This window comes from Falco naumanni, chromosome 7 (genome assembly GCF_017639655.2).
Source record: "Falco naumanni isolate bFalNau1 chromosome 7, bFalNau1.pat, whole genome shotgun sequence".
Classification (NCBI taxonomy): domain Eukaryota; kingdom Metazoa; phylum Chordata; class Aves; order Falconiformes; family Falconidae; genus Falco; species Falco naumanni.
The window spans coordinates 31900090-31917330 of record NC_054060.1 but is presented as its reverse complement, the minus strand read 5'-3'; the positions used below and the strand labels follow the sequence as shown (position 1 = coordinate 31917330).

The 17241-nt window shown below is 49.9% G+C and overlaps 2 protein-coding genes across 2 annotated transcripts in view; one reads left to right on the top strand and one right to left on the bottom strand.

Moving 5' to 3' along the window:
• Positions 1-1674, bottom strand: part of C7H14orf39 (chromosome 7 C14orf39 homolog) — a 29410-nt gene extending 27736 nt beyond the window's left edge. Inside the window, exons 1-2 of the mRNA XM_040602110.1 lie at positions 1626-1674; positions 1232-1288 (exon numbers count right to left, since the gene is read on the bottom strand). Coding sequence (XP_040458044.1) covers positions 1232-1288; positions 1626-1674 — 106 coding nt within the window. The remainder of the gene's footprint in view (positions 1-1231; positions 1289-1625) is intronic.
• Positions 1675-13640: 11966 nt separating this feature from the next.
• SIX6 (SIX homeobox 6) lies at positions 13641-16540 on the top strand. The gene is made up of 2 exons (XM_040602412.1): positions 13641-14647; positions 16164-16540. Exons 1-2 carry the CDS (start codon positions 14076-14078, stop codon positions 16330-16332), a joined length of 741 nt encoding a protein of 246 aa, XP_040458346.1. The 5' UTR covers positions 13641-14075; the 3' UTR covers positions 16333-16540.
• Positions 16541-17241: the final 701 nt, after the last annotated feature.

Sequence of the window (17241 nt, the reverse complement as noted above, 5' to 3'; positions counted from 1 at the left end):
GCTACAGCTGTTCCTCTGCCAAGTAATACTCACACACAAACAGAATTAAATCAGTGGAACTATTTCTGGGTAAGTTTTTGAAAGATTTAACCCCATCTTTTAAAAGTCTGAGTGTTGGTTGTGAGTTTACACATATTTAAATATATCTGAACTGAATACACAAATAGCTACGCCATGTTACTACAGAGCCTTTGGATTTTCCCTAAAAGCATGCTCCTTTGCCGTAAGTTTGCATAAATGTAAAGAAAAACCTCAACTCTAAGGCTCAATTATGTCACTGAAGAGTTAAAACATAATTCTAGGTGTACCAGATTTAGTGTTACAGATGTTTTAATGTTTAAGATGCTTAAGTTTAATATTGATAATCTTCTTAATGAATAAGTACTTGCTTGGCCATATCAGTCAAAATTATTAGAAATATTGCCATCAAAAGGAACACCGATTAGACCAGAATTTTCCCTTGTTCTTTTTCCTGAAGGTTATGAGCATCAATACCCACCTATGAAGTACCAGTGATAAGCACAGATGCCCTGAGATTGTCTAAAGAACAGTTTACCTATCACAACCATTCATGTGAAAGAGCGATTCCACATGGCAGCATGGTAAAAAAAAAAAAAAAAAAAAAATCAGTCCAGACCTAAGTCCATAATATTATGCTGTCCGTAAGTCCTGGGGGAAAAAAAATTGATGTTGAGCAAGGCTTTCTCATTGGGTTTACTGGTTTGAATTTCAAATATAAATACCAGCTGCTTGATCGCAAAAAAGGAGAACCAGGCTTGAGTAGGTAGAAGCAACTGAGAGAACTTTCATTATTTCAAGAAAACAGAAAGAGAGCAGAAGCAGTGAGGCAGAGGTCCAAATCTGGAAAGAACAAAAAACATGAAGAAAGGGAGGCAAGTGGCAGATGTATTGAGCAAGCACAGCTGAATCAAAGAACTGCCAGTGACTGTGAGGAGCTACAGAGTAAGAGCAGGAAATGGCGCAGCATGAAACTGGCTGTCCATGAGACAGCTGAACAGCATTAGTTAAAAGTCGCAAGCAAAAGCAAAGTCTGCTAGGGAGAATGAACAAGTATTGATGGCAAAAGATGAGGTAGGGTGAGAGCAGGACACGGGACAGCTTTCATTATTACTCTTGCTTCCGCCCCTGAAACACAGAACATGTACCAGGACTAATGAAACAAAAGCAGTGTGTTCAGTGTCTAATAAAATGATAATTCATCACTACTCACAATTTATCTGTTGCTTCACATGGTCCTTAAAATAAGAAGTTTGTTCTAGCTGGAAAACTAAGAAGAAAATAAACACTTTTTCATATGTATATATATATATATATATATATGTGCACAAATATATGAGTTGAGCTATGAAATAAATGTATGTCATCCAGCATTACTTGCACAAATACTGATTAACAAAGATTTTAACAAAATACTAAATAGCAGTTTTGCTTTTAAATAGCTGATAGTACCCCTCTCCATAACCTCACAGCGGACAAAGCATTATGTAGGCAAACATTAAAACCTTAATATTCTAATGTGAAGTTAATGTAACTGTTTAAAGCAGAGAACATCACTATGTGTACTGCATTAGTAATTACTAATTAAAAAATACATAATGACCTACCAAACTCAAGCAGAAGTTTGTCTAAGTTGCTCAAAAGCCTGTCACTCATTCTGTAAACTACAAAAGAAAAATTAATTCAAGGCTTTACAGAGTTAGAAGCTTTATTGATACAATAAACCAGTAAAAAATGCAAGACAATACTATACGTTTTAGGATAAAAGGGAGAAAAAAAGTTTTAACTGCATTTGAAGTAGTATCTAAATTACTTTAGTGGAACCGAATTTTTCAGTGATAGTGGTAATGGACTCACAGGAAGTCTAAACCACACTTAACGATAAAAGGAGTTGTATCGTTTAGGTAAAGCTTTGCTCCTGAAGCAGTTCTATCTTTGAGAGGCTTAATGTTCTTAGAAGGTATGAAGAATGCAAAAAAAGATACTTGTGTACAAAATGTGTAGCATCTACTCCAGCTGGTTTACTAAGCCTACCGACTACAATACCGGTAATGGAAAAGCTACTTATCCACTCTGTACACTCCTCCCATAGTAATTGCAAAGTACATTTAAATCAGAAGGTATATGCATAAGTATGATTAAAGACAGAACTCACATCCACTGGAAAGCAGATTATTGTAAATTTGTTCTTCTGTTTGTACAGGGCTGCTATGTGCAGAAATTCAGTTATGGGTTTTTAAACCGTTTGGGAGTCATGTAGTCTTCTAAAAAGAACGCAATCACCATCTTATCACAACGTACTGAATACAGCTAGTTAGCTAAGATATACTTAATGTTAATCAAAGTTATCTAATACTTAACTGTTCCACAGTGCTTCCCCATACCCTTAGTACTGTGTAAGAAGCAAAACCACAACAAATTGGTGATGAGGATGAGATCCTAATCCAGGATAAAGTGGAATAGAAAACAGCTGAAGAATTTAACTAGAGTGGTATTAAGGCTACATTCTGCAGCACTGAGACTGTGGAATCAGGAGGGGGTGGGGGGAGCATTTAAAATGCTGGATGTTTGACAGAAATGAATTTGCCTAATAGTTAAGTGAGGATCAGAACACCTAATCCAAGTGACTGGATTAGTACAGGCTGTGATAAAAACTCCAAGAAAGACATAATAGTTTATCAAACGTATTTAAAAGCTTGGAACCCTAGTTCCTAGAGCCTGGAAACAAGATAGCAAACAAAACATTTTCTGAAAATACTAAGAAATACTACCTTAAGCCACAAGTCAATGCAGAATATTTTTGGTTTTACACAACATGAAGGAACACTCCAAATAATTCCTTCAGATGAAAAAATTAGTTTGGAGCATATATTAAAAATCTGTTCTCTAGAAACTGTTTAACAGTGTTTGTTACTTGTTTCTCTGACAGTTCTCATAACAACTGCATGATAGTGGGGCATACGGAGAAAGTATACAGCTGAATGCAAAATAAAAAGCACAAACATTACTTTAAACAGCAAAGAATCTCATATTCATTGGTTTATAAATAACAATACAAAATTCACCAATAGAGCAGACTGTACAACCGTGTGTTGATACACACTATTCTATCATCCAGTCACTAAGACAATTACCATTAATTTTATCTTTTGAATGCTTTTGTAGAAGAGAGAAAGAGAACTGAAGTGTTTAAATTTTTTTCTGGAATTTTACAATACAATTTATGTAAAGGCTAAAGTTGCAGAAAATGACAGTGCTTCTGAAAGCATGCATATGTAAAATACCTGCCATTCTGGATATTGTTAAAATGAAGTAACATAACTGCAAATAACAAATGCTATTCTGTGTTTTGAATTAAGACGATAGATTTGTCACTCGCAGAAAGGGCTGAGTGATTCACTTGCACTGATAATCTATAGGATGTTTGTAGATTTTAAACACAGTAGTTAACACCAGCCTCAAACAGATGACATCTAAATTTTGGACAATTAATGACTTCCAGGGTACAATTGTTGTCAAGACTGATTCTTGGTCCTACTGGAGAAAAGTAGCATCAAACCATTAGCTAACTCTGGATGACAAATTCAAAGGATGTTCTCATACAGGGTTGTTACTTTTGTTAAAGAGAAATACGTAATACAGAACAGCAGGTAAAACAGCTTCAAACTGCACACATTATTTCTAATGGTGCTATTCAGAAAACTGCCAGAAGAAAAATATTATGCATCTTACATTTTTGTACTGCATTAATGTAATTATATGCAATTCAATTGTGGCAATAAAATTTAATGTATTACAAGATTGCATTGAGTGCAGAAACCACAAACAAACTGCCTGATGGACTCTCTAGCCATTACCATAACACCAACATTAATGCCACTTCTCATAGCAGAGTTACAGCAGTAGTTTCATATCCCATCTGACAACAGCCATTTCTAGGTTCTTCATTAAAAGGTAAAAAATACTCATAAACTATGAGGTAAATTTCTTCCTTAAAATCAAATGCTCAACTCTACCCATTGTCAGCTGTGCAACAGCATTAATTTGCTGGCTTTATATAAATAGTTTTCATTCCGGCAGGGCTTTTATGAGAGCAAGCTCTATTTCTCCTGTGCTGTTCATTACTGTTCAAGACTCTCTTAGTGACTGGTTATGTTATTGTTCTTGAAATTTAGTAAATTTCACCTTTCTACACTAAATTTTTGTCCTTGTTTAAAAAAAAAAGTGCTTCTTATCATTCTGTTTATGCTCCTCTGCCCCTCTTCTGCAACACCGTATTAGGAACCCTGTGGAGACTTGAACCCTGCATTCAAGGCAAGGATGTGCCATCTTTTTCAAAACCTGCTGCTGTTTTCGCTGTTTCCCAACATAACTGAAGCCCTTTCCTGATGGGTGACGATTCTAGTTACTACATCTGAGTTAACCTTAATTGCAGGACTCTTCATTTATGAAGTTCCTGTTTCTAACACTAACTTAAAGCACATTGCCACCGTGCATTAGGTACCGTGCCTTCGTTAGTAGCTACCGACGTGTCCATCAAATCCTCAAAGTCAAACTTCCGAATTTGCCACACTTTACTTAGTCGAGCACATACCAAACAAAAGGATATTGCTTCAGATTATTCCCTACATTCCTGGGATTTCAAAACTAGACCGATTTTTGTCGAAACGCTAGGGGGAAAACCCCCTCCGATGGGATACCACAGGGGCTGCAGGTAAGGGCCACAAAATGGCGGCACAAGACAAGGGGAGCACGTCCCTCCCGGTGGAGAGGGGTGACGGGCCCGGGGCAACCAGGTGGCCCCCCTGCATTTTGAGGGGCCATCAGTACTGGGAAAGTGACCAGGACACGGTGGTCCTGCGCCACCTGAGGCGCTGCCATAAGGGGAAGGGCGAGGACAGCCACGAGAGCCGTGCAGGAGCTCACCCAGGGGCGTCAGCCGGAGGGGGCCGAAGCACGGCCACGGCCCCGCGCCCTCAGCTTCATCCCCGCCATCCCGGAGGGACACAGGGCCGGGCCGGAGCCGCCGCCAACCTACCCCGGGAGGAGCCCCGCAAGCCGCCGAAGGGCCCGCTCCTGCCCTCACGGGGGCCGAGCGCCGCCCCGCCGCTCTCCCCCGCCGCCGCCGCCCGCGCCCCCCACTGCAGAAAGGCGGGAAAAGGGCCGGGCAGCCCCGGGCCCCTGGGCGGGCGGAGGGGAGAGGCGGTGCGGGACCGGCGGCGGGGTGCGGGGCCGGGCTGGAGCAACGGCCCCCTGCGGCGGAACGGCCAGCTCAGCCCCGCCACACGGTGCGGAGGGGGGCAGCAGGTGTCACCTGCCCGCCGCCGCCTCGCCGCGGGTGGGAGGGCGAAGGTGGCAGCTGCCGGCCGTCGGGCTTTCCGCTGGGAAACCGGGAGCAGCTTCACCTGCCGGGGAAGGGGCTAAGGCCGTTTTCCGGGCAGGTCAACCAGCCAGCAGCGCACTGCTCCCTCGGGGGCACGTCAGCGGGGTGCGTGTACTCCCCAAAAAAACACATGCTTGCCTGAACAGTGAGAGTTAGAAGGGAAGGATCAGCATTCCCGAGGGCGCCGGGGCGGGTGAAAAGCGATGAGGATGCTCCATCTACCGGGCGGAGCGCGCAGGCGGGCGGCGGCGGGCAGCAGCGCCGCTGGGACGGGGCGTCTGCAGCCGTGCTGGGGGGTTACCCACCCGCGGGGGTCTCACACAGAAAGAAGGGGCTGCAGCGTGTAACTTACTTGCTTTATCCACCCTCCGTGTCCCACGCGTGTTGCTGGCCCAGCCGGGGACGGAGGGGAGGTGTAGCAGTTGCATAAAACCTTCTTCCCTCTGCCACCTTCAGGTCTAAAGGTGCAGCCCAGCCCTCTGACAGTTTAAAAACGCATTAAAGTCTCACACTCCGCATCCTGGAACGGTGCTTTACATCGCCGATGCTGGGAAATGTCCCCAGCCCCGGCAGCCCTGACACGCACAACGGCCTCGACGGTCACCTCGGCACAAGTTGCACTAACAAAATTGTGTGTGTTTATTTATTTATCGGTGTACGGCATTACAAGGCAAAAATGCACAGCCCTGATGTGGAAGAAACTAGAACGCAGTACTTCCCTCCAAACTGCGGTAGCAATGGGGTTTTTTCCTCCCTATTGAGATCACTGAGGCAGAGGATGGATTTACGACTATCAACAAGCAAAGGAAAAAAAATGTTGGGGATGAGAACAGGGTGGAGGGGAAAAAAAAGACATCAGCATGGCTGATGAAAGAAAAAAGTATGGGGGAAGTAGAAACAGGACAGAGCAGATGAACAGAAAACTCTCTCTGCCACCCACAGCCCAGGTGGCAGTCAGATGCGATGCTGCTTTCAAGAAGAGTCAATTCAACCAACAAGAAACGCATCTTCAAAGAGAAATAGCTGACCTACCTGGCTTCAGGTCAGAGATGAAGGAGGGGAAAGAAGAGAGAAAGCCAAGTGGAAAACAGCATGTTCTTTTGGAAGCCACATGCCTGCGGCCTCTGCTCGTTGCACCCTGCTGGCGGCAGGGCTCTGTCCTTTCCCAGAGCATCTCCATGATGCTACCACCACCCACCTTATCTCCCTGCCTGTCTCAGAGGGCAAGAGCTGCCTCCCTGCCCAGCTTCCCCTGTGACACTTTAATTCCTAGATGCCCCTGGGGCCTCTGCAATTGCTGTTTTGTCACCCATCTTCCCAGATTATTGAATAAAACCCAATGAGAAATCACTTCAGAGCTTTTTTCTGCTTTAAGCAATTCTTTCAAAGACCCTCCCAAACTTCTAGAAACAGGAATTTAATAGCAGAGTAGCAGATAACTTCAATGATGCTCATTAACAGCTCCCAGTATCCCGGTAATTTAAGCAGCGGTGTCAAGGGAGGCTGAGGTCCCCACAGATCCAGGGACCCGAGCTCACCCGGAAGATTGTCAGTCATTTCAACAGGCTTTGGATAAAGCCAGCACTGACTTCCCAGTTAATTCCCTCTAAGGACTGTCACAAGCTGGTCCCCACTGGGGCTTTTCAGGGCCCAGGATCTCCTTTAGCCCATCTATTTATTACAAGAGCTCCCAACCCAAGATTATTGCTCTGCACCCACCAAAAAACAGTTTCTGAAGCTGCAGAAAGGAGTGCTTTGTGTCCCACTGGTTTCACCTTGTTTGTTTTGCCTTGCTTCCCAATAGCATACTTCTCAAAGAAAGAAAAATAACCCCAAAGCCATCAAGAACTACTTTCACTACTGGCTGGCTAGCAGGAAGGAATTTTTCATAGTATCATCTCTGATCAATGGTGAATAGGTTGCATTACTCTGAAAAGAGATATGGTCCATTCAGAACTCAGAAAGGGCTCCCAGACCCACTCCCCTCTGCTGGCAGACCCCCAGGCCCATCCCTCCATTAGTGGAGACCCCTGACCCTCAGTAGGCTCTGCTGCCTCCGTGCCTCTCTCCTCTGGTTGTGGCAGGTTCCCCCCAGCCCTCTGCTCGTCACCTTCTCCAGCTGATGGAGAGAGCAAAGCGACCCGGGACCTTTCCCCCAGAGAGAATAGGGTGCCCTGTGTCCCCAGCATCCCTAGCAGCACCTATGACCAACTGTGGGAAGAGCCCTAGGGACACCCCCACCAAATCCCTCCTGAAGCCTGCCCTGGCTGGCAGGAGCCTAAACTCGCCCAGGGGGTTAATGGCCAGTGGAAAACAGGGTCCCAGGGGTGTCCTGGAGACATGGTGGGCGAGTCATTACAGCTGAAGAGCAACAGGGACAGGATAAATGTATCCCAAACAAGTGCCTTTCTTCTCAACCTGAATAACTACCTCAGAAAGGCAATGAGCAGGTAATGCAGAGAGACTGAAGTACTGGCCCTTAAAACCCGGCAAGGTTCAGGGACATCCTACCCATTATCTCTCTTTCAGGAAAAAAGAAAAAAGAAAAAAAAGAAAAAAAAAAAAAAGCATAGCAATTTCTCAGGGTAAGGGATAGATGATTCCCATCCTCATGTGGCTGCTCTGGGATAAACTTGCTCCTTGAAGCAAGTGAATGCCAGAGCCCAGGCAGATGCCCACCTGCAGCGGTGGTCCCAATCCTGTTTCCAAGCCTTGGGTGGTGCTAGGGAGCTGAATCAGGAGCTGGCCTGGCCTGGGTGTGATGCTGCTGACACCCAGAGGGCACCCAAAGCTGTGAAAGAGCTCTCTCACAAGAAAAGAGGGAGCCCAATTCCTGAGCAACCTTCATCCACAGTGAGCAGTCTCCAGTAAGGGCTCAGTGCCAGTACCCAGACCAGCTGTGACACAACATTGCTCCCGACTCAGCCCCATACATTCAGCCCCAGAAGCATGTAGGCACTACTACACCTCAGAGAGTCTAATCCTGGCTCTTCACCCTCCCCCCAAACACACCAGTTGTCCCCATTCCTGCTTTCTGCTAAATAAGCGTTTCTGTGACAGCCTTTGTCCCCATCCTGGGAGAAGATGTAATATTTGAAGGACTTTTTTTGCATTTCAATAGACATAGAGTAGTTTTCCATATGACTCCTGCTGTCAGTTCCCTGCCACCCACAGGAAAGGAGCTGCAAAAATGCCTTCTTTTCCCAAAGGACCACTTCACATCAGAAAAAAGAGAAGAAAGGAAAGGAAAAAGGAAAGGAAAAAGAAAAGGGAAAAGGGAAAGCGAAAGGGAAAGGGAAAGGGAAAGGGAAAGGGAAAGGGAAAGGAAAGGAAAGGAAAGGAAAGGAAAGGAAAGGAAAGGAAAGGAAAGGAAAGGAAAGGAAAGGAAAGGAAAGGAAAGGAAAGGAAAGGAAAGGAAAGGAAAGGAAAGGAAAGGAAAGGAAAGGAAAGGAAAGGAAAGGAAAGGAAAGGAAAGGAAAGGAAAGGAAAGGAAAGGAAAGGAAAGGAAAGGAAAGGAAAGGAAAGGAAAGGAAAGGAAAGGAAAGGAAAGGAAAGGAAAGGAAAGGAAAGGAAAGGAAAGGAAAGGAAAGGAAAGGAAAGGAAAGGAAAGGAAAGGAAAGGAAAGGAAAGGAAAGGAAAGGGGAAAAGAGGACTTACTGGTGGGGAAAAAAAACCTGAATAGTTAAAAACTTCTAGATTTATTGCAATACTTTGGGGAGTTGATTGATTGCTTTTGTGTGAATTTTCAGTGAAAACCCTGATGGAAATGGGGGATTTTAAGCAACGTGAAGATTTTATTTAAACACAACTTAGTTTAAAAGGAGGTAAAGGCAGCAGCCAAAGAAATCCCAAAGGATTTGGGACTTTAAACCAGGCCCATAACTACACCCTAAAGAAAATGAAAGATAAATCTTGGGCAGTAGACCTTTCTGCCTGCAGCCCTGGCCTTGACCAGGTCCGTGTACAAGGGAGGTCTTTCCTTTCAGTCTCAAAATAATTCAGTTTTTTGAGTTTTCAGTGCTGCTTTATTCTAACATCAAATGTACCAGCCACGGTCTGATACTTTGTATTGCACGTAAGCTAAATAACATGCCGAAGGACAAAGATCCAATGAATAGACGGACTGAAACTGGAAAGTGATGAACATCTCTGTCAGTCGCACAGCATTTTAGGGCGTCTTTGGTGCTTTCGATAGTTATCAGTAATTTAAGTGAGGATCCAACCTGCACATTCTCCCTAATGTTAAGCAGATTAGAGCTTTAAACATAGCGCTTTCTAGGAAGAAAATGAGCAATTGATAGATGCTATTGCAGCAGTTATGGCACTCTTAAAAATAAAAAGGTGAGCACACAAACCACATCGAAACTCGGGTCGTTCCCCCATCAAGCATCCCCTGCCACATCATCCTGAGTTTGTAGTCCGCCCTCCACCGAAGCTCCCGGGTGGCTCGCTGGGAAACGCTCCCGAAAACCCCTGCCCTGGTCCCTGGAAGGGCTGACATTTCCAGTAACCTTTCCTATAGGCGACAGCAGGCACTCTCCTCCGGCTGAGCATGCCTCCTCACTCCCCGGTGCCAGGTCCAGCCCTGCCAGACCCGGAGCGCTCCCCGCCACCAGGCCAGGTCCTGCCGGTACCGAATCAAGGCCAAAAAATTCCGGTTGATTTCCCAGGTACCCGCCCGAGGGACTGCCTGCCCTGCGGCGCTCAGCCAGCGCTGCAGAGTCGCTCAGCATCACCGAACTCCCCCATCTCCGGCAATCCTACCGACACCTTTACAGTGGGGCTTCTCATTCCCAGGGGTATTTTTTTAATGGAATACTTAACGCCAGTCAAAGGTTCGAAAAATTTATTCGCACCTCCGCTGCGTTTCGGAGTTCCATCCGCATAAATAATTCCCAGGGGCTGAGATTCGGGGACCTAGGGTAGCTGATAACAGCTGATATAAAGGTATATAGATCCGTTGCTCAGCATATTTATGCTTGAAGGCTCAGTCTGTAGGCCAGAGAGCACACCGTGGCGATGCAGACCGGCGAGATGATATGGATTGCTGGCAGCCTTTTTGATAAATATTTTTTAATGTACAGTTTTATTCCTCGTTCTCCAGTGGGTTCATATCTGCAGGGTTAACTCCTCACGCTACCTGTAGCAAGGGTCAGAGCCGTGACCTAAATTAAGGTAGTCACCATTGCCGGCTATTAATGTCATGAGTAGTGTCCCTAGTGTATGGGGAGAAAAGGAAGAAAAAGGGGGAAACAAGAAAGCAGCAAAAAGCGGGCATGCCCGAGCGCACACCCAGGCTGGCAGGCAGCAATAACGAGCCCCGGGGCCCGAGCCAGGAGCCCGGGCACCGCGGACCCGGTGCTCTCCCGGGAGCCGCTCCCGGGGCACGGGCTCCCGCGGGGCTGGGGGGGCCGCTCCTGCGGGCAAAGCCTGGCCCGGCAGCGAAGCTCCTCCGGGGGAACCTGCCGGGGTCCCGGCCACCGACGAAACTCCGAGGGGGTGGGGAAGGGACGGAGGGGCCCCTTGGAGCTGGTCTCTCTCTCGGCGCCGGTGGCCCAGAGCAAGGTCTTTCCCCAGCCAGCGACAAGCCGCTGCCCCCCCCGCCCCAGACTGTGCCACTTCCCAAATGCAGACCCCAGCGTTCACAGCTGAAGAGGGCGCAGAGCTGCTGGGGCTGGGCTGGTTTTCCCCCTCGGGTCACCCTTTAAATGGTTTAGCACAGGGTTCCTGGGTCCATTTCGGTGTTGTCTTTTCTTTCTCTTCCTCTCCCCTCCCAGCAGAGCTGCCAGCATCTCACCATTCGGGCCGGTTTCTGGGGAGCAAAAGCCGGGGATCGGGGGGGCAGCCCCTCGCCCCTGAGAACTGCTCTCGCTGCTCTTAATGAAGATTCATTTCTTTAGCCTACAGTCCTGGCTTTCATTATGGAGCCTGTCTCGCTCTGCTCATGATCATTAAGCTGCAGCCCAGTAACTCCCTCTCCAGATCATGTGCACGCTTAAAAAAAAATGAAAAAAAAAAATTAAAAGGGAAAAAAAGAGGGAAAAATAAAAAGAAAGACCATTAGTAATATTAGTCATCGTCGTCATCATCATCACCATCATCATCCGGCAGGTCTAAATTAGCTACCCGTTATCACAGGCTTTCCACCTGTTTTTTCCCCACCAGCCCCCGTCCCGGGCCGCCCCCGAGCGGGGCTGCGGCGGGGCAGCAGCTCCCCTGCCCCGGGATTCGCCCGGCGCCCGCCTCCTCCCCCGCTGCCGGGGCAGCGCGACGCTCACACCGCGAAGGTTTGGGCGGGGGCGATTCCTGTCCGAAAAGGTTATTTGGGATCTTCCATGGAGCTGCCCAAATTACTACTTTTCCCTAGCAGAGAGGACAGGGATGGGGTGGAAGGAAGGTCTCCCTCAGCAGTATCTATAGATTATATTTTCCTCTTCTCTGTTTTTTTCTTCCCATCTTTTTTCCCTAAGCAGATCGGCAAATCAAACCTGGGTCTGTAAAGTGATGCCGAAGAGTCTTCCCTTTTATTTTTTAAGTTTCTGTGGAGTGTCGCTGAACTCGTGAGTTTTGTGTGTGCTTTTATGTCTCCCCAGCTCTGTCGGGTTTTATGAAAATGAGCAGTATTGAAAGCTTTTCCATCCCGCTAGCTGTGAGCCTCACATAAATGATGTAAATGGCTAGAAGGGTTTTTTTCAAGTGAACTGTGTAGATCTGTGAAAATAATATCAGGGTTTTCCGTCAGAATGAGCTTAGCACTGTACTGAGGCGTACCATAATCTGACCCGACACCTCCGACCATCTGCGCTATCTATCTGCCTTCTGATTTACCAAATCTTCACAAGCAAAAGACAAATTGTACTTGATACTAAAGAAAAGACAGCGAGCCCCAGTCCAGCTCCATTTCTGCGGAGAAATGATTGGAGAAAATGTAAATCTGTTTAATTTCGGTCTACGGGCAACTAGCAAAGAAGCTTTCTTTAAGAAGGGAAGAAAGGAAAACAAAAAAAAAGAGGGGGGGGTGGAGAAGAAAAGAGAAGGGGGAAAGAGACAATAACAAGATATCAAATTAAGAAGGGATTTCTTTGACAAGCGTTCTAGGGAAAAAAATGCATTGCAAAAAGCAGAGGAGAGAACATACTGATCTTAATTCAAAATATATGCTGCCTTTCCGAGCATGGTCCCTAATGTTCTCGGGAAGAAATTGCCACTGAGCGGCTATATGTAGAATAAAGAATGGCTTCTTGATTCCTCCCCCCGCCCTTCTCTCCAGAAAACAAACCCTGTCCTCACAGCTTCCCGGAAAGTGGTTTCATCCCTGCCCCGGCTCGGCTGGGGGAGCCCCGCTCCTACGAGGGGGCGGCCGGGCGCTCACCTCGCCCCCCACCGGCAGCCGCTCGCTCGGGGCGCGGGGCGGGGGGTGGGGGGGAACCCGCGGGGAATGATTACTACTAGGTGATCAATATTTCAAAAGATTCCTGAAATCTGTGTAAGTCGCTGTCCTGACCTACAAATGACTTCTCACTCCCCGCGACTGTTCTCGGCGTCTATTCAGGACCATTCAGCCGAAAACAATAAGTTTTTAAATGTAGAAGAATAATAATAGTAATAGTAATGGTGGTAATAATAATAATAATAATAATAATAATAATAATAATAATAATAATAATAATAATAATAATAATTTAGTTGAACGGAGAAGGGCACTGAGCTTTTTGCAGATAATGCCTTGTCTTAACAGAGACGGGAAGACACCTATAGGGGGAAGGGGGAGAGTTTTTTCCCTAAATCTTGGCTTTTCTCGCGGTCCTCCCGCTGCATCCATTGTCACCCGACACTCCCAGCATCACTGTTACTGTTACACAGCCGTTTTTTTAACTGATTTCTCAGCTCTGCCTTACTCCCCTCTCCGACCCTGGCTGCGCCAAGCTCCGTGCGTGCAGCACCGGGCCGGAGCGCCCGGCTGTACCGGGGAGGGGCGGGGGGGTCCCCGCCATCCATCCCACTGCTGGGACCGCTCCCTCCAACTTTCAGGCAGCAAACCGCAGCGGGTGCCCTCTCCCCGCCCCGCAGCCTACCGCTCTCCCCTGCCCGCAGCGGCGGCGGGGTGGCGGCCCCGGGGCGCGGAGCGGGACGGGACGGGGCGCCGCGGGGAGCGGGGCGGGGAGCGGGGCGGGGAGGTGCTGCGGCCGGCGGCGGGGGCCTTCCGCCGTGATTGGCAGCGGCTGGCAGTGAGTGGCAGCCCCGCCATGGAAACCCGGGAGCCAATCTGCCGAGCCCGGCAGCGAATCAGCCGCTCCCGCAGCAGCGCGGCGGCGGCGCGGAGCTGGGCTTGTGTCTTTTATTTTTTCCTTTTTTTTCCCCCCCCTTTTTTTTTCCCTCTTTTTTTCCCCCCTTCCCGCCCTCCCCCCACGCCCGCCCTCCCCCCTGCTCCATCCTCCTCCTCCTCGCCCCTGCCCACCGCCCCCAGTCGCCGGAGCCGCCGAGCGCTCCCCATCGCCTCTCCGCCCTCCGCCGTCCCTCCCGCGGCAGCTCCGCCGGCGCCGGCGGAGGCAGAAGCGGAGCGAGGGGCGGCCGCGGGGGCCGCTGCCCGCTTCCCCGCCGCTGGGGTGTGCGCGGCGGCGGCGGGCATCGTCGGGGGTGCGCAGAGCGCGGAGCGGAGCGCGGCGCCGTCTCCATGTTCCAGCTGCCCATCCTCAATTTCAGCCCGCAGCAGGTGGCCGGGGTATGCGAGACCCTGGAGGAGAGCGGGGACATCGAGCGCCTGGGGCGCTTCCTCTGGTCCCTGCCCGTGGCCCCCGCGGCCTGCGAGGCCCTCAACAAGAACGAGTCGGTGCTGAGAGCCCGGGCCATCGTGGCCTTCCACACGGGGAACTACCGGGAGCTCTACCACATCCTGGAGAACCACAAGTTCACCAAGGAGTCCCACGCCAAACTGCAAGCCCTCTGGCTGGAAGCGCACTACCAGGAGGCGGAGAAGCTGCGGGGCCGACCCCTGGGGCCGGTGGACAAGTACCGGGTGAGGAAGAAGTTCCCGCTGCCCCGCACCATCTGGGACGGCGAGCAGAAGACGCATTGCTTCAAGGAGCGGACGAGGCATTTGCTGCGGGAGTGGTACCTGCAGGACCCTTACCCCAACCCCAGCAAAAAGCGGGAACTGGCTCAGGCCACGGGACTTACCCCCACGCAAGTGGGCAACTGGTTCAAAAACCGCAGGCAAAGGGACAGGGCAGCAGCCGCTAAGAACAGGTAAGGGGCTGCCCATCCCGTCGGGGCATGGGCCCCTCTTCGGGGAGGCTTTGCCCCCGCCCGCCGAGGCCGGGGGGCTGTGGGGGCCGGTGCGGGGCACTGCGGCCAGCCCCGCCTCGGGACACGGGGAAACGAGCCCGGGAAGTTTCTCCCCGGGAAATGCAGCGACATAAAGTAAGAGCAGTGGGAAAAGCCTACGGCTCTTTTATCTATCTATCTATCTATCTATCTATCTATCTATCTATCTATCTATCTATCTATCTATCTATCTATCTATCTATCTATCTATCTATCTATCCATCTATCTGTCTATCTGTCTATCTGTCTCTCTATCTATCTGTCTCTCTATCTATCTATCTGTCTCTCTATCTGTCTCTCTGTCTATCTATCTGTCTATCTGTCTCTCTATCTATCTGTCTCTCTATCTATCTATCTGTCTCTCTATCTGTCTCTCTATCTGTCTCTCTATCTATCTATCTGTCTCTCTATCTGTCTCTCTATCTGTCTATCTATCTATCTATCTATCTATCTATCTATCTATCTATCTATCTATCTATCTATCTATCTATCTATCTACCTATCTATTTAAAAAAAGGAGGGGGGGGTCCTCCCCCGGGCTCCCCCTTGGCCGCTCCTGGGGGACCGGGGCGGGGGGGAAGGCGACAGCCCGCCCGGGCACCGTGGGCGGCTAAGCTGCCGTGACCCCGGCAGGACCTGGCGGCAGAAGGGCCGCAAGCAGCGGCCAAGCGGAGAGACCCCCGCTGCAAAGTTTTGCCCGGACATAGACGCACCCGATTCACGTATGTCCACCCGGAGCGGAGCCGGCAGTGCCGCTCTGCGGACCCTGCTCGCTTGCAGGGAGCCGCCTTGCCCTAAACCTCAGCCGGAGCCAGCCGGCATCGTTTCTTGGGATATTTTTCTTATTTCTTCACTACTCCTCTTTTTTTTCCCCCCCTTTTAATCTTAAAAAAAAAAAATCACGGCTCTAAATGCACGGTGCTACCCAGCACTAGCGGCAGAAGCAGGTGCCCCGGGAAGCGGGGAAGGGAGCAGTGTCCCCCGTTAGCTCCTCTCCAGGAGCCCGGAGCGGGGTTCGCATTGTCACCCCGCAGCCCCACCGGCCACTGCGCGCAGCCGGGCGGCCGCACGTCTGGGAAAGGGGCGCTACCACCCGCAGCCCCTTCCCATCGCCTGGGGGGGGACAGGTGTAAAACCTGAAGAGGGGGAACCGGGATCGGGGTACGCTGCTGGGAATTACCGACCCCTCGGGTGAGGCCCGGTTCGGGGACAAGTTGCGGAGGGGGGTCACAGCCACCCCCAGCTGTGCTGGCGGAGGAGCTGGGCTGGCCCTGGGGCGGGCGCCCCGGCAGAGCCGCCAGACTGGGGTAATTGGTATGAGCTGGAGGTGGGGGCTCCGGTCGGGGGGGGGGGCCGTGCGGGGGAAGCGGGGGCTGCAGGCGGGTCCCCGGGGCGCGGAGGGCCGGGCGGTGATGCTGTGTGTGCCGGTTCCTTGCAGGCTACAGCAGCAGGTCCTAACGCAGGGCTCGGTGCGCTCGCTACAAGCGGAAGAGGAGAGCGGCGGGGAGGCGGTGGGGGCCGCCTCCAGCCCCGCGGCCAGCCTCTCCAGCAAAGCGGCCACCTCCGCCATCTCCATCACATCCAGCGACAGTGAATGTGACATCTGACACCACCGCCATGACAAACCGGGGGGAGCGGGAGGTCCAGCTAACCGGTGCCTGCCTGCCTGCCGACGCGACCGGAGCAGCGGGGCTAGCAATCGCCCGCCCGCGGTCGCCAAACCCGGGGTACGGGGCGCTCCCCAGCCACATGCCGCCCGCCCGCGCCTCCCGCCCAGTCCCGTAGCAGACTGCATTAAAAAACGTGATAAACATCGTTGTCGCCTTTATTTCGAAGGATTTGCAGAATTGATGCCTAAAAAAAAAATATTAAAGAAAGCCCAGAAAACTTCAAACAAACAAAAAACAAAACAAAACAAACCGAATGCCAAGTTGCAAAATGTCTGAGCTCCTGCTCTTATCCCGCGGGGATGTTTCATGTTGAAAAGACGTTGTTCTTTTGGTTGGGTTTTGCTTTACTTTAAAGGGTTTTTATATATATATATATAATGTTTATTTACTTATTTAAGGGATTGCTATGGTAGATTTTTTCTATTATTATTATTATTAATTATTATTATTATTTTTGGCTTGTTCTCTATGTGCACAGGTGACTTGTAGAGCATGTGCAGGACGAAACTGTATGAAGCAGCCTAAAATCATAATAAAATATTTGGTGAACGACCCTCGCATCTGCTTTGAAATGACGGTGTCGGTCTCAAGCCCGCCGGTTTACGCAGAGCAGATCTCCGAGGCCACGGGTATTTCAGCATCAGCTCGGCAGGAACAGAAATAACCGGCTCCCCGGGACCGGGGGTGATGGCTTTGCAAGATGGGGAGCCGGGGGGAGCCGGGATGAAGGGAGGGGAGCGGGCCCGGGGCTGGTGGAGGATGTGGGTGCCCAGGGAAGGGATCCTACAGCTTCTCTTCTGCCAAGGGCTGAGGCTTTTAGCATTATCGGCGGCAAATTTTCGGACG

Coding starts and splice junctions, on each gene's coding strand:
- SIX6 (XM_040602412.1), top strand. CDS start 14,076: ATGTTCCAGCTGCCCATCCTCAATTTCAGCCCGCAGCAGGTGGCCGGG. Junction 14,648..16,163: donor GCAGCAGCCGCTAAGAACAG/GTAAGGGGCTGC, acceptor GGTTCCTTGCAG/GCTACAGCAGCAGGTCCTAA.